Source organism: Delphinapterus leucas, chromosome 15 (assembly GCF_059928025.1).
Source record: "Delphinapterus leucas isolate spDelLeu-1000000601 "Yukka" chromosome 15, BTC_Dleu_Yukka2, whole genome shotgun sequence".
Classification (NCBI taxonomy): Eukaryota; Metazoa; Chordata; class Mammalia; order Artiodactyla; family Monodontidae; genus Delphinapterus; species Delphinapterus leucas.
The window spans coordinates 54,623,146-54,640,452 of record NC_143143.1 but is presented as its reverse complement, the minus strand read 5'-3'; the positions used below and the strand labels follow the sequence as shown (position 1 = coordinate 54,640,452).

At 44.1% G+C, this 17,307-nt stretch overlaps 1 protein-coding gene across 1 annotated transcript; it reads left to right on the top strand.

The window, feature by feature from the left end:
- CHGB (chromogranin B) lies at positions 1–13,458 on the top strand. The gene is made up of 5 exons (XM_022556505.3): positions 1–506; positions 4,971–5,017; positions 5,484–5,577; positions 10,476–12,172; positions 13,060–13,458. The coding sequence occupies exons 1-5, from the start codon at positions 5–7 to the stop codon at positions 13,141–13,143; spliced, it is 2,424 nt and encodes an 807-aa protein (XP_022412213.2). The 5' UTR covers positions 1–4; the 3' UTR covers positions 13,144–13,458.
- Positions 13,459–17,307: the final 3,849 nt, after the last annotated feature.

The following is a 17,307-nucleotide window of genomic DNA, read 5'->3' as shown; positions in this document are numbered from 1 at the left end:
AGATATGGAGGTTGGAGGGTGGTGCGGTGCGGGGGAGATGAGAAATAAGCTTGAACAATCTAAGCAGGACCTCGCTCCTCTCCCCCCGACTCATTTTAACTACCTCCCCTCACCCTTCCACCCCTTCTTCTGCCTAACTCCCCACCCCCGCTCAAGACCCAGAGCACCAAGGCGACCGGACTGGCGTAAATTTCTTCCTACTTGCGCCACCGCCCCGGGGCCGCCTCATGACGTCAGGGCTGAGCGAGGGGGCGCCGCCTCCTGGGTGCCCGCCCCTCCCGGCCCTGCGGCCCCGGCTTGCTCTTTAAAAGAGCGGGGCCTGCGCCAACCGCGCCACACCGCGGGGACCAAGATACAAGGCTATTTTCCCCGAGTATCTTCATCTCGCCTTCCGTCCACGTCTGCTCACCGTCAGCCGCCGCCCTCTTCTCCTGCGCAGATTGCGGCGAGCCGGGCCATGCAGCCTGCAGTGCTTCTCGGCCTCCTGGGAGCCACGATGATGGCGGGTGAGTGGGCACTGTGGGGAGTTCAGAACGGCGGACAGCGCCAGCCTCTGCCTCTCCGGCCGCTCTGGGCATCCTGACTGGCGGATACTGGAAGACGGGGAGGGTTGAGTGGATGGTGTCTCCCTCTTGCTTGAGGTTCTTACTTTCTTCTCTTCCCTGGGTATTTCCCTTCAACTCCCCGCCCCAACGTCTGACTTGGAAAAAGTCAGAGAGCTTCCTAGCCCAACCAAAACAGTCTGTTTTAATCGATATAAAGAAGACGTGCCCGCGCCTCCAAGGAAACCCCACATTTTGTGCTCACTTCTAAAATGTCACATCCTCTTTACCTGTTTAGAGAGATGCTGTGATAGTCTTATTCTGTATCTGTAATTAAGTGTTTGTTTGGCTTTTTAAAGCCAGATGACCACGGAGAGACAGGAATACATGTATTATATTAGTTGGCAACTGTATAATTTATTATTTTATTATTTAAACATGATTAGATAAAAGTAAGTCTCTTATGTATATATGTAGATAAGATATATCTTTTTTCTTAACACATTCATATATGTGTGTTCAGGTATATGTATGCACAGGTTTAGTGTAATATTTTTCTGTATTTTGTATTTCTGCCTCTGGGGAGAGGTAATTTCAGATTCAAATGAATCCATCTTTGTTATAAATGGTAACTGCAAGAGATATTTTGACTTTTGTATTCCAGAAAAATAATGAGTATAAAATAACCACGAAAAATATTTTTAGAGTAGTAAAAAAAAAAATCGTTTTAGTCAATTTGGGAGGATAAAATTTTAAGTAGTAGATATTTGAGTGCCTCTTTATGTGTGGAAAATTGTGGGATTGATCTTTCAAACTACTCTGAATCTCAAAGAAATGATCTTTGGAGATTTGGGGAAAAAATGTGTGTGTGTGTGCGTGTGTGTGTGTGTGTGTGTGTGTGTTGAAGTAAAATCCATGAGTCCATTGAGAAGTAAATATGCCACCACCAGATTAAATTGGAGGGGTTCTTTTAGCTGTCTTAATGACCTCATAGAATATTGTTCTTATCTGAGATTGAGGTTCCTAACTAGAGTTGAGGCATCGCCAACCATGAATATGAGGGTTTCGTTGACAGCAGTTACGGGATCCCAAAGAGAAAATGAAAGCCACTGGTAATTTATTTTATTGCAAACTACATACATGAAGAATTTTCTAAAATTCTTGTCATTCTTACAAATTGTCTATAAATGTTCTCGATTTAATTAAAGGAAACCAAATGAATGTTTAGAGTCCTTCCTGGTCAAAAATATTTTCAGAAAGGAATTGCTTAACAAGATAAATCTGTGCTATACATTGTGCTATAGACCACAAAAACAATGTCTTTTATGAGACTTATTTAACTATAGTGGTAAAATATTTATGTCTCTTACGCAAGATAATATTTTAAGAAGGGTTTATATTTTAACAGCAACTAAAATCAAGATATTATGTTCTTTAAAAATTTTTTTTACTGAGCTATAATTCACACATCATAAAATCCATACTTTTAAAGTGCATAATTCAGTGATTTTTAGTACATTCACAGATTATCACATTTCAGAACATTTTCATTGTGGTAGAAAGGAACTCCATACGCATTAGCAGTCATTCCCCATTCCCACCTCCCCCAAATGCTTGGATATTAGGCATGGTAGCCTTCAAGCAGAGTTTGTTCTTTAGCAAAATCACAGGAAACCTGCAGAAACCATCTGGCTCATTTCCTACCATTATGAGCTTCTGAAGGAGATCCACACCTTTCTACAGGAGTTGTTCACTCTAAAAATTAATATGAGTGAAGGAGCTACATGCTATTCATATATACTAGGTAAGATGGTTTCTGCATTCAAAAGCGTTAGCGGGGACTTCCCTGGTGGTGCAGTGGTTAAGAATCCGCCTGCCAATGCAGGGGACACGGGTTCGATCCCTGGCCCAGGAAGATCCCACATGCCGTGGAGCAACCAAGCCCATGCGCCACAACTACTGAGCCTGCGCTCTAGAGCCCTTGAGCCACAATTACCGAGCCCGTGTGCCAGAACTACTGAAGCCCGTGCGCCTAGAGCCCGTGCTCCGCAACAGGAGAAGCTACCGCAGTGAGAAGGCTGCACACCGCAACGAAGAGTAGCCCCCGCTCGCCACAACTAGAGAAAGCCTGCACGCAGCAACAAAGACCCAACGCAGCCCAAAAAAAAAAAAAAAAAGAGTTGGCGTACCATGTTATTTTATAGCTGTATTTTCATTCTGGGATGAAACCTTAGTTTGGTAGTCTTATGGAATATTAATACTTTGGAAGTTATTCTCAGATTTATCATATGATATTATTTGAAAATTTTTCTGCCATTTGACTACTTCACTTTTATCACAATTATTGGGTTTTCTTTTGTGCACCCTTAATGTTAACTTTTACAAAAGTAAGTTAAAGTACTTTAGGGGTATCAACATACCTTCGGTTATTACTTTGCTGCCACAGATTCTATTGGAAGAAATACAATGGAACTTAGATGTCTCACTAGATGCATAATATGCTTTCATAAGGAGACCTTAGTTCCTTTCCATCAAAAAGATGTCTGAAGAGCCTCAATTAGGAAAGAGAATTGTTCTGTAAAAACAAACATGAGCTACAAATTGTTCAGAGTCACAAAAGAAAAATATTCCTCTCCCCTCAAATCAGATGACTGTTACTACTTTAGCAATATCAGTAGTTAACAATAGCACCTATTAAACATTTGTGGAAAAAGAAAAGTTATTAGCAAGAAACTGCATTTACCAAAGAAAGTTTAGTAAAGCTAGAATTTTAAAAGGCACTTTCTAGTTTATGACGGAAGTAATTCTCTCAGTTATTTCTTTTCAGAGCATTTTACAGATCTCAGGTGGAAAGAGTAAGTGCCAAAGTGGGAATGTTCTCAAATAACAGCCATTTGGGGGATAAAATAATGGCCCAGCATATTGGACCCTGAGTACCAAAGGTGGCCATCCAGATCTTGTCTGAACTACATTTCAGGAAGATAGTGGGGTCATACCTTGTTAATCACTCCTTAAATATTTTACCAGTGATTTTAACATGCTGCATAACTTTGGGCCTATTGAAACAATTGGAGTAGATCCCAGGCTATGCTTTGAAAAGGAAAATTCAGTAAGGTGAGCAAATGAAATAGGAGTTTTATTTCTAGATTGAGCCCTATGATATGTAATTGATTGGGAGGAGGTAAAGAGATTGGAAAGCAAATATTTGGGGAGGAAAGGTCAGGTTGCTGGTAATAAGAAACAGCATTTGAGCAGCTTCCATCTCTGATGTCTGAGAGTTTTGCTCTTGCTCCAAGTAGCTCTTCACTTGTCTCAGAGACCTGGAAGAATCTTCTGCACTGAGCTCTCCAGCCATAATAGCAGTTTCTCTTCTAGGGAGTGTCAGGAGAACTGTAGAGATGGGCCTATATGTAAATGCTCTGAGCTTCTCCAGTGGAAAGGGCTTAGATAAAACAAAGTCAAAGTGAAAGATAAAAGAATCAAAGCAACTTTGAAAAAGGAAAAAAAAAAAAAAAAAAGCACTGTAAAATTAAAAACACCTGAAGCATTTCCTAAGATGACAAAGGCACTTCAATCACTGGTTGAAAATAAGCAGAATCTCATGAAATTTAATTTAAATAAATTAAAATTTATCTTTTTGCAATATCCTCATGAACTATCTATTAAACACCTATTTGCATATGATATTATGGATTCAACAATATCCTGGTAAAATTAGATACCTCCCATATTCTTTACATGGCTGCAGACAACATGGGGGAAGGGAAACAACACTGATACAGACACATAAGCGTGCTTGTCCAAGAAAAGGCTTGGGGGTAAAACGAGGTAATTAATTATATAAGATAATCATAACCACATTTTTGAATAAAGTGAGTTTCAGGGAGAATATTTTCTTGGGGACAGGAAAAGGCAAAGGGAATCACAGATCTTTACCCATTTTGAGTAGGCAGAAGGGTTGAGGAGGGCACCCCAGTTTCAGTTAAACTAGGTTTGTTTTAAACTTTTTATTGACATATAATATATGTACGGAAAACTGCATATAGATCATAAGTACACAGCTTACTGAATTTTTCCCTCCTTAAGCACAGCTGTGTAATCAGCACCCAGATCAAAAACAGAAAGTTGCCAGTATCCCAGAAGCCCCCCCGTGTGGATTTGGTTTATATTGGCTATAAGATAGCATTCATTTTCAAATCGTGTTTATGACATTGCTAGGGGAAACAGCTGTGTGTGTGTGTGCGTGTGTGTGCGCAACTGGGGCAATTCTTGTCGCTGGGACAGACATCCGCAACTATCTCCACTCTGCTCAGCTCTGACTTTGCCCCTCCCTCCAAGTAACATGCTGGGGGTGGGGTGATTTTGTGAGTTTGGGGACACACAGCTTCCAAAAATCAACTCACTTCCCATTCTTTTTTTCTTTCAAAGCTGTCAGTTCTATGCCAGTGGACATCAGGAACCACAGTGAAGAAACGGTAAGTTGAAATGGAAGTCTGGAATCTAGACTTATATCTAGACTCTGGATTCTCCCACCCCTTATCTTATCAAACTAAACAAAATAAAAAACAAAAATAGACAAACAACAATGAGGAAATGGGAGCAAGTGATGTCCCTCCTGCCCTGGGCTTTTACCTCCTTCCTGGATGTTTTAGTGCCCCTGAGGATAGCTGTCATCACACTGTTTTCCTTTGAATCTGTTCAGAAATGGGTGTTTATTTCTCTTCTCTGGATAGTCTTGACCCAATGCCTTCTTGCATTGCTCTGTGGGGTGGCCTGGGAGGTTTCATTACAGTCCTATATGTAAGTCTACATTCCTGACCCAAGGGGTCTGCATCGGTACGGGTCACATAGCCAAGCCTCTTTTGACAGCAGCTCTGGCTTAAGTAGTCAGGCATCCCAGTGATACCAGCTTTGCCAGCCTGCTTTCTGGTTTCCCCCTAGGTGACTCGCTGCATCATCGAGGTCCTCTCAAATGCCTTGTCGAAGTCCAGCACTCCACCCATCACCCCTGAGTGCCGACAAGTCCTGAAGAAGAGTAAGTATCCTCCACTTCAGGAGATCTTTGTCCCTTGAGTAGTTCTTTCTCTTGCTCCCTCTGTTTCACCTTCCACTTTACCTCCATATGAACCAGGGGCATGATGCAGTGGGAAGACTACAGGCTAGATCAGTATCTGGGAAGATGACATATGGCTTCCAAACCCTGCTCTGCCACTTAATAGCCGTGTTACCATGGGGAAGACCCCTTGCCTCTCTGGGCTTATTTCCTCAAAGTAAAATGAGGGAGTTGAACTGAATGATAGTCTGTGAGCTGTCTATATAGTTCTTAAATTCCTTGGTTTGAGAGTTTGGAATTTTAAAACAGACTTTCATTTGGGTGGAGTGAGGTATGGGGAGTGCTCATTTGTGATTAGACAGGGAGGCAAAGTGTTCTGGAAGCAATGGAAGATGAAAGGATAGAAGGAGACAAAAATTATTCTTCTCTTTACCTTCTACTCTTCTGACAATGAGGAGCTAGAAGCTTGGAAAGGTGACTGGGAAACTTCTGGCCTGTTTACATGACAGATTAGTTAAACCATTTTAATACATAGCTTGTTAGAATGAGAGGACTACCAAATGGTATCAGGAGTTCCAGGCCTGAGAACTGGAAGGGGTGGGGGTAGACTTAGAGCATCCAAGGAGTCAGAGCAATGCCCTTCTGGGTCTAGACTGGAATGTTCCTCTATACAAAACAGCTTATGTTGAAAACAAAATTTAAACAGTGATACGAGCAGTATCCATTGGAAGTTGACATAAAGAGGTAAATTTTACAAAACTATGCATCTCTGGGACTTCCCTGGTGGTCCAGTGGTTAAGACTCTGTGCTCTCAGTGCAGGGGGCATGGGTTCGATCCCTGGTTGGGGAACTAAGATCCCGCATGCTGCACAGCATGGCCAAAACAAAAGCAAAAACTATGCATCTCTTTTAGCATGAAGTCAAATTGATTCAAACAAATCCGAAAAGCTCTGTTCTCTTCAACACCTTTCTCTGCTTTTAAATTTTGAGTCAGGCTGAGAACAGTGGATTTTCTTTCTTCTTTTCACCTTCAAAATCTCCTATTGCAAGATAATATTCTCTTCCTGTTGCTGCACATGAGGCCCATGCATAAAATTATAACAAGTATGAGTGACTAGCCAAAAGAGTAACCTGCGGGGACTCAATCCACTATTGGGGGCTTCAGGATAACCATAGTAGGTGTGGGGGCCTGAGACTGTAGGAGACCCATGCACAGTGGAAGGAAGCTTCTCTACCACTCCCAGCCTACATGCCTCTTTCATGAGCTTGTCAGAATGAGTTCATTAGCCATTGCAGGGAACGAGTGAGAGCAGGGTGGGTCTCCAGGCAGGGACTAAATGCTGCTCCTTTGGGCAAACCCATCTCGTTATCTCCCTTCCCATTTCTTTGTTTACCAGACGGATGCAGAAGTTTTGGGTCTGTCATACTAGGTCACCAAAGAACCAAGATTGCTTAGGAAGAGTTGTTGATTGTAGGGCTTTGCTAACTGCCAAGATCAGATTCTTAGCTCTCAGGTAGGATTCTAGCCTCTGCTCATCACTGATTGTGCCCTGGGGTCTTTTGAGTCTCTTGAGAAAGCCCCAGGAAAACTGGTAAAAATCAAATGACCCATGTCTATCAGGACCTTGGAGACATCATACCCAGAGAGCCATTAAATACTGAGATCAGGGAGATTTGAGCTCCTCCGGGGTTGCAGACTCAAACACCAGCCAGGGCCAGGAAAATACGTAAGAGAAAGGAATAAAACAGGACAGGAAGTGACTCACAAACTGGAGGATACAGGCCTCTTCTAAGGAGGAGTAGATTTTTCTCAGCTTGAAACCTATTGTGAGAGAAATATAGATTCTGTTACCAGATCTTGGGATTTTTCAAAAGAATTTAAAATTTGGATATCTAAGCAATATCTCCTAGTATTTAAGTATTGCCTCTGAATTCAAATTTACTAAAAATGTTATTTAGGCCAAATAGAATTCACCTTTGGGCTACCAGTTCATAACTTCTGTCGACTGAAAAAAAAAAAAAGGAAGCACAACCTAAAATTTGAGATTTATATTTTATTCCATGGACATACTAAGGACTTAAGCCCAGGAGACAACCTCTCAGATACAGTCTGAGGGACTGTTTTGAAGAGGTAAGGGAGGAGGCAGGATATATAGGCGTTCTTGCAATAAAAACCAGATAGTCAGAACATCAAAATATTATAGTTAATTAAAAAAAACCAGACATCTTAAGTTAACGAATTTAGCACTTTTCTATGTATGGGAAGATGCAAGAGTCTGGGCTTACTGAAGTCATTCCTTTCATATGCACCTTAATTATCTTGTTTTTTTCCATCCTGAATCCCCTCTGGGTACACAGTGAGGTGTGGCTGCAGTGCCTAGATGGCCAGGACACCCTTTGTTTACTGATTTGGCAGGCGACATTCTTTGTCCACACTTCTGTCCTATTCTGGTTTTCTCTCTCCTGCTGAAATGTCTTATGCTGATCACAGGACTGGTGGAGCTTTCTGCCAACAAGTTGGATGGATTCCTTCATGTAGCCTCCCTCCCATCCCCAGCCCATCTCTGTCTCCACTCCCACTCTCTCCAGCACATCTCAGTTAGCACACGCTTACTGAGCAAACAAACATTTGGGGAGCAGGGAAGAATCATTGTTTCATGGCTTGAAGAGATCTTAGGAATTCATAGTCCAATTTCTTAACAGGTATAACAATTTCTTTGATCTGCTCATCTCTGCAACATGATAGTTAGGGATGGAAGGTGCATTTTCTCCTTTTTACTTGAAGTAAGAGTGAGCTTCACACCTTGGTTTTACAGATTGACAAGACTGTATGCTGCTAATCACAGCCTTCCTCAGATCTCACCTGAGGGGACTTAAAGCTAAATTTAGGAGGAAGTGCTAAGCCTCAGGCAAGCTGCTACAAGCAGCACACATTTAACCTGGAAAAAATAAAAATGCTTCTCTTCTTGACCAGCAGGCAGTAGGAAAAGGGCCACACAGCCTCTGCCTCGGGAAGCTGAGATTCTGTCCAGATGACATCAGTATCTGCTCAAAGCCTCCCTGCTTACCTGTGCATACCTACCTGGTCAGCCCTGCCTCAGTGCTACACACACCACCACTGGCTCTTAAAAGGCAAAGGCACTGGTGAGGGGCCAGCCCTCAGGTGTCTGGGTGTGGAAGGTCAGGGACCTTTCAGTTGCCTCATAAAACATGAAAATATTATCATGCCAGGCTGGGCTTTTAAGCAGAGAGGAATAGACTGTCTGCTATTTCTTGGACATTTTTACAAAACAGACCAATTTTTTCTATTTTGCAAATATCAGTTCAAAATGACTCATCAAGAGCCATTCAATAGAAACATCATGTGAACCACAAATATAATTTCAGATTTTTCAGTAGCCACATTAAAAAAGTAAAAAGAGACAGGTGAAATTAATTTTAATAATACATTTAATTTTGTCCAATTTATTTTATTCAATATATAATTTGTACATACAATATGTTTATAATATATATTATCTTGTACATCCAAAATATTATCATTCCAACATATAATCAATATGAAAATTTGAGGTATTTTACATTCTTGTTTTTCATCTGAAGTCTGAAATCTGGTGGTTTCTTACATTTACAACATGTCTCAGTCTGGACCAGCCACATTTCAAGTCCTCAGTAGCCACAAAGGTTTGGTGGCCCCCACCATGGATGGCGCAGACGTCAGCCTAGAGCTGTGAGCAGCCTTGGCTTCAGGTGTTCTATATGAACTCAGTGACATCAGTTGAAATCCAAGCCCTCCCAGCTAACAACTCAGACAGTGTTAACTGCATATCTTCTTTCACAGGATGCCCTTGAGTTAAGGAGGATTTAGTGAAGATGCTGTCAACATTGGGAAAAGATGAGAAAAAACAGCATTCAATTAAAATGTCGGTTATACTGTCTACTGTTGATTTGTGCAATACAAAGATAACTCCGTTTACTGAAGTTCATTCTCAACCTTTGAGAACATGTGGGGTGGATGGGACCTGAGTGAGGGAAGGACATGGTCCTTTCCACTGCTGTGCAGTTTTCTCAGGGAAGAAACAAACACCCTGCTTATCACCAATTACTAAGTTTTATTGTCACTTACTGCTAAGTTGCATCTACACAGTTGATTGGATAATAAAAGTCTGGTAAACTAATTAAACACATTTTTAATCCTTTGTTGAATCTTATATTTCCCATTTTGGGCATTTAACTTCATTTAGCTGGATTCTAGTGGGAACCATTTACACAATGCTAACTTTTAAACCCCTACTTAGAGCAAACATGGAAATAATGGTCCTGAATTACACCTCTCTGAGCCTCAGTGTCTCTGTCCACAAAAAGAGGAGGTTGAAATACACAAACTCTAAGATATCTTCTGGTTCTAAATTCTAGTATTTTATAAACCTATATTTGGATTTCAATTTGGTCATTGAAAGATGCTTGTTGGGTGTTATGAAAAAATAAATATGCAGAGAATTTATTATCAGATTTAAACACAGCTAAGGAGTTTTCATACCATTTCTTTCTTTCTTTTTTTAAATATTTATTTATTTATTTGGCTGTGCTGGACCTTAGTTGCAGCGCGTGGGATCTTGGTTGCAGCAGGCAGGTTCTAGTTCCCTGACCAGGGATCGAACCCTGGCCCCCTGCACTGGGAGTGTGGAGTCTTAACCGCTGGACCACCAGGGAAGTCCCCATACCATTTCTTTTAAAAGTAATCTGAGTATATTCTTTATTAACTTAAAAAATTACCCAAGGACTTTCAGGATCTTTAGGATTTGTAGTGATCACTGAGGCTGTGCTTACCGAACCACAAACAATTCTGAAGTATACTTACTTTTTTATTTTCATTATAGGTGGAAAACAGCTCAAAGATGAAGAGAAAAGTGAAAATGAAAACACAAGGTTTGAAGTGAGATTGTTAAGAGACCCAGCTGACGCCTCAGAAGCCCCCAGGACCTCCAGTAGGGAGGACGCAGGGGAGGAGGACGCCCAAGGCCAGACAGTGGCAGACACAGAGGGCGGTGGGCACAGCCGAGAGCGGGCAGGCGAGCCCCAAGGCAGCCAAGTGGCCAAAGAAGCAAAGGCACGCCATTCTGAGAAGAGCAAGGGACACGACAGGGAGGAAGAAGAGGTGGAGAAATATCAGAAAAGGGAGAGTATGGAAGATGGCAGTGAGGAGAGACACCCTGGGGGGCCAGGAGAGGCACAAACTGCTCTTCCCAGTCACAGAAACCAGACTCCAGCTAAGAAAGAGGAGTTAGTGTCCAGATACGATACGCAGTCTGCGGGGGGCCTGGAGAAGTCGCACAGCCGGGAGAGGAGCAGCCAGGAGAGTGGAGAGGAGACCGGAAGCCAGGAGAATGGGCCCCGAGTGCCGCCAAGCCACCCCGAGCGCCAGGAAGGACCTGAGGAGAGCGACGAGGATGTCAGCCCCGAGGCGGACAAGCGACGCTCGAGGCCAAGACACCACCACGGGAGGAGCAGGCCCGACAGGTCCTCTCAGGAAGGGAGTCCTCCCGCTGAGGGAAGGGGGTACTCCTGGGAGGAGCCACACGTGGGCACAGGTGGCTCAGGGGAAAAGAGAGCCCGCCATCCAACCCTCTCCAGGGCTTCGGAGGAAGAAGCCGAATACGGGGAGGAAGTGAGGAGTCACCTGGCTGCCCGGGCTCCCGGGGACCTGGAGGGGGCACGATATGGGGGCAAAGGAAGTGAAGAGCACCGGGCTCCCAGGCCTCGCAGTGAGGAGAGCCCAGAGCAGGAGGACAGGAGAAAAGGCCTCAGCCTAGAGCTGAATAGCATGGCGCACGGCTATGACGAGGAGAGCGAGGAAGAGAGAGGCCAGGAGGGGGGACCCCACCACAGAGCCCGGGGAGGGGAGCCGGGAGCCTACTCCACTCTACACCAAACAGAAAAGAAACAGTTCTTGGGTGAAGCGCACCACCGTGTTCAGGAAGGCCAGACGGACAAGGCGAGGCGGCATCCACCAGGCGAGGTGCGAAATTACCTCGACTATGATGAGGAAAGGGGTGAGGAAGGGGCCCGAGGGAAGTGGCCGCAGCTGGGGGACCCGCAAGACTCTGAAGAGAACAGGGAAGAAGCTAGGCTTCGAGGCAAACAGTATGCTCCCCCTCACATCGCCGAAAAGGAGAGATTAGCAGAGCTTGTCAGTCCATACTATGACCCTCCCCAGTGGAAGAGCAGCCGGTTTGAGAGAAAAGACCAACTGGATGACAATTCTCTTGAGGGTGAAGAGGAGAATGGGCTGACCTTGAATGAGAAGAATTTCTTCCCAGAATACAACTATGACTGGTGGGAGAAAAAGCCCTTTGAGGAGGATGTAAACTGGGGGTATGAGAAGAGAAACCTGGCCCCCAAACTGGATCTGAAAAGGCAGTATGACAGAGTGGCCGAACTGGACCGGCTCCTTCACTACAGGAAGAAGTCAGCTGAGTTCCCGGACTTCTATGGTTCGGAGGAGCAGATGCGCCGTCGCCACGCAGCAGAAAATGAAGAGGAGAGAGCTGGCCAAGGAGTTCTGACGGAGGAAGAGGTATGCTGTGGGGCTTTTGCTTAAAACTAACTTCAGGTGGTTAATTTTAATATGTTATATACAAGACTATCTGATACTATGGGGAGATATGGATGGGGACTAATCACCATGGGACCGTACGCCTAATAATGGAGCGGAGACAACCTCTGGGTTTGATTTCCACCTGGCATCTAGCCATTGTCCACAGCCCTGTCCAATTCCTCCCACTGCATTGCTGCAGTGCTTCTCAACCTCGGCTGCACGTTGTAATCACCTGGAGAGCTTGAAAAATTACTGACATCTGGGACCCACACCCAGAGATTGTTTGGTACTGGATGCTGCCTGGGCATCAGGATGTTTTAAAGCTCCCAGGTGGTTTCAATGTTCAGCGAAGGTTGAAAGCCACTGGTCTAGTGTCTTCTCCTTGGTCATTTGACTTTTCATCACTATTTCCCAGGGTAGGAAAGAACAGGTGATACAGAAGTTAGTTGCTTAGTTTCTATCTCTGTCATCTCTTGGCCTATAACAGTCAGACATCTACGTGTAGGGGAAGTAACATTACCAGAGCTTTACCTTCCTTAACAATGTTTTTTTCCCCCAATATTGATTATGTAGGTTGGTGCTTCTCAGGCTTGAACGTGCCTCAGAATCATGTGGGATTTCTAGCCTTAGAGTTTCTGATTCAGTAGGTAGGCCCCAGGTGGGGTCCAAGAACCTGTATTTCTGACGAGTTCCCTGGTGATACTGATGCTGCTGGTCAAGGAACCACACTTTGAAAACCACTGATGCCGGGTATCTCCTATAGCCTCTAACATATCAAAAATTCCCCTTTCTGTTCAGACTCCCTAAAACTGCAAAGAACTAAATTGATCTGAGACCTCATGCCTCTACTTTTCTGTATTTTCTAGGAAAAAGAACTTGAAAACTTGGCTGCGATGGATTTGGAACTACAGAAAATAGCTGAGAAATTCAGTGGTAACCGAAGGGGCTGATGGTCGTTGGAGCAAAGGGCAGATTTTAAAAGCAGCCTTCACATGATCTGTTTTCCACCACTTCACTGAAAGACCCCATTTATTTACCCAAAGGCAGAAAGTAGAATTTACTGTTCATCAAATGTTTGACATGATTGGAAATGTCCTTAATTTTTGCCAGAATGTTATTGAAAATATGAATAGCATGACTTGTAGCATATTCTTTATCAAATAATAGATATATTAACATGCTTGTGACAATGACTGTGCTACTGTCCTTGAAAAAATGTCTCAGTTTGAAGTAATAAAAGATTCACCTAAGGCCAAAAGTGTCATGTTCTCAGCTTCCTTTGGGCTAATAGGGAGGAGTGTGACTTTCAGATCCATTCTTCAAAGTAAATTCTAAAATATAGCACTAAGATTTGTTGGTTTGTTGGTGTTTGGATACAGAAATGAAAAAAAAAAAAAGGAAAAGAGCAAACATCTGAAATAAAAGAATGTGGAGGGGGCTTCCCTGGTGGCGCAGTGGCTAAGAATCCTCCTGCCAAGGCAGGGGACGCGGGTTCGAACCCTGACCTGGGAAGATCCCACATGCCGCAGAGCAACTAAGTCTGTGTGCCACAACTACTGAGCTCGCGTGCCTAGAGCCCATGCTCCACAACAAGAGAAGCCACCACAATGAGAAGCCTGTGCACCGCAACGAAGAGTAGCCCCCACTCACGGCAACTAGAGAAAGCCCGCGCATAGCAACAAAGACCCAACGCAGCCAAAAAAAAAAAAAAATAAATAAAAGAATGTGGAGGATATAAAGAGAAAGAGATCAGGAAAAGACATTGCTCCCCCAGGCCGGAGAAAGATAAATAGGCTTGAAGAACCTGTTTCAAAAATTATTATAAGCCATTACTTTTAGAATCCGATTATCTGGAGAGCTCTGGGAATAGCTGGCCAAGGGTCATTTTTCAGGGCTGAGGAGAAAGCCTGGATAGTGGGAAGAACTCCAGACTGGGAATCACAACATCTGGGGTAGGCCAGACAGATCCTTGGACCTTCATGGCCTGTCTCATATCTGCTCTATAAGAAGACAGGGCTCTGACTCTAAGTAACTGTGTGACTTTGGGCAAGTTACTTTCCCTCTCTGGGCTTCAGATTCATCAGTAAAACAAGGATATCTGTTCCATTGGGTTGTTGTGAGGATGACTGAATTTAAGCAAAACACTCGGAGTAGTGCCCAGTATAAGGCAATGGTGCAGAAAACAGTGGCTGCTACGATTTTTATGGCTGCAGCTTCTCACAGCAAGACCAACGGACAATAGCCCTTCTCCCTTCTTCTACTTGGCATTTCATTCCTCACAGATGGTGGCTTCTACTTGGTTGATTACTCCTGTTTTGGCAGTTCAGGTAAAGCGTTGTCCTCTGGGCATCACCCATGACTTTTATTCATCTGGAAGGCCTGGTTCTCCTCCTCTTAACTAAGTTAAGACTTGCCTGTGATGATTTAGCCAGATTCTTGTCAGGTTAACTCTTGGTGACATACTTCTCCAGGAGAGTGTCAGTTTATCATATAGAGAGCAAGCCAGTGTGATGAATCAGTGTGATGAATCTGACAGAAAATTGTTCTAAATCTGGGCACACACACTCCTAAAAGGCTGCTTATTGTCTCTCTAGGTATTTTTTCCAGCCATGGGATCATGACGGGCTGCTCACAAAGGCGAGTGGGAAGCGCTGGGGGTCATGGCTGCTGGAGGCAGTCCTCGTGGGACAAGGAGTTAGGATACAAATATCGTTCTGGTTTCTGGGGGCTGCCATAACAAAGTACCACAAACTGGGTAGTTTAAAACAACAGAAATTTACTCTCTCACAGTTCTGGAGGCCAGAAGTTCAAAATTAAGGTGTTGGCAGGGCTACACTCCCTCCAAAGTCAGTAGAAGAATGTCCTTCCTGCCTCTTCCAGCTTCTGGTGGCCCCAGGCGTTCCTTGGCTTGTGGCAGCATCATTCCAATCTCTGCCTCCATCTTCTCATGACCATCTTCTTTCTATGACCCTCTTCTCTTCACACAATGTTCCTTTTATAAAGATACCAGTCATGCTGGATTAAGGGCCCACCCTACTCCAGTATGAGTAATTACCTCTGCATCAATCCTATTTCCAAATAAGGTCGCATTTGGAGGAACTAGGGGTTGGAACTTCAACATATCTTTTCCTGGGGGCAAAATTCAACCCAAGCAGGCCAGCTCCCACACCCCTCAGGTGGATTAACTCTGAGCCGCATATTCTGTGCCTCCTAGAACTCCCCGGGGGATTGAGCCCCAGGTGCCACAGGTGGCCTGCTCTCTAGTGCACCCTTTATGGGCTCTCTTTACCTCCCTGTCCTGCTCCTACTGGTGACCCTACTGGTGTTTCCTGGGATCACCTCTCAGATAAACCGATTGTCCTCAACTTCTCATCTCAGGGATTGCTTCTGGGAAAGCCCAGCCTAAGAAACCATTCAACAGCAAGCTCAAACTCGTCTTATGGTAAATAATGTAACCACACGTTGTAATACATTGCACTTATAATCTCTTGTGTTACTGTGTCTTGACAGAAGATACTGGGAAATGCTTAACACGTTACAATACATGCAAAGCAATATGTCTCTCCCCTTCTCTACTGCAGTCCAGTAGAAAACAAAATCATTTCCTAAATAAAGAGAATTCAAGGGGCTCAAAATGAATAGGGATTTACTTACTGGATGAGAGAAACACTGCAATGCATCAAATACCAGCCTGGCAAGTCACACATATACTCACACACACACACACACACACGGTGGGCACTGCTCATGAGGAGAAGCTGCTGGCATATGGAGCACAGCTCTGCATGGTGCCCCAGGCTTGGAAATGGTTCACACAGCTTCCTCCTGGCCCACTGCCTGGTGAGGCCCTGTGCTCTAGCACAGCTTTTCATCTTAGTTTGCTGACACTTCAGGGCAGGGGAATGTGCAGGCATGAATGACCTATCAAAGTTGCAGGAGACATCCAAGAGAATCCCACCTGAGCCGTGGTGCCCAGCAGAGTGCAGTTAGGACCTCTGGGTGCCACCATTTCTTTGAGAAAGAGTCAAGGACTGACCGGGTTACTGTTTTTTCCCCCTTTAATCAAAATAATATATGTTGATGGCAAAACATTGAGTGAGTGTTATGAGTTGAATTGTGTGCCTCAAAATGATATGTTGAAGTTCTAACCCCCAGCACCAGTGAATGTGACCTTATTTGGAAATAGAGCTTCTGCAGATGCGATCTATAATAGTTACGATGGGGTCATTAGGGTGGGCCCATATCCAATATGAAGAGGGAAATTTAGATACAGACACATACAGAGAAGAATGCCATGTGAAGACAGACATACAGGGAAGAAGTCCATGTGAAGACAGTGGCAGAGGCTGGAATTATGCTGCCACCAGCCAAGAAACGCCTGGGGTCACCAGAAGCTGGAAGAGGCTAGGAAGGATTGCCCCCTAGAACTGTCAGGGGGAGTGTGGCCCTGCTGACACCTTGATTTGGAACTTCTGGCCTCTAGAATTGTGAAATAAATTTCTGTTTTAAGTCACCCACGTGTGGTACTTTGTTAGGGCACCCTATGTACCTGATATAATGAGAAACAAATGGCCTCTGCCCCTCCTCCCAAATCCTTCTGCAGATGCAGCCATCTATAGTTACTTTACAGTTTTTTTTCTTACTTGAGTATTTAATTGTCACAGTCTCTAATATTTTATCAAGTGATGGGACAGGAGGGGAGAAAGTGTCCTATCATTACAAAATGAAAATCCACAACATATCATTGTAACATATATATAATTGGGAGATCTCAGGTGCTAAATAATTAACTAAATGCAACAATTACTATTTTTAGCTCAGGAGCTAGTCACTTGGACACATAACAGGCCTCAGTGAGAAAGTGAAGACCAAAAGGAAGCAGGATGAGCCACATGGACACCTGGGGAAGGACACTTCAGGCGGAGGGAACAGCAGATGCAAAGGCCCTGAAACAGGAATGTGGTTGGCACGTTTGAAGAAGAACAAGCAGGCAGCGTGGGGGACAGTCATAGGGGATGAGGGTAGAGAGGGTGGAAGGGTCCAGATCATGCAGGGCTTTGTAGGTCCTGGTAAGGACTTTTGCTTTAGCTATTGGAGAGTTCTCTGGAGGACTG

Coding starts and splice junctions, on each gene's coding strand:
- CHGB (XM_022556505.3), top strand. CDS start 5: ATGGAGGTTGGAGGGTGGTGCGGTGCGGGGGAGATGAGAAATAAGCTT. Junction 507..4,970: donor GGGAGCCACGATGATGGCGG/GTGAGTGGGCAC, acceptor TTTCTTTCAAAG/CTGTCAGTTCTATGCCAGTG. Junction 5,018..5,483: donor GGAACCACAGTGAAGAAACG/GTAAGTTGAAAT, acceptor GTTTCCCCCTAG/GTGACTCGCTGCATCATCGA.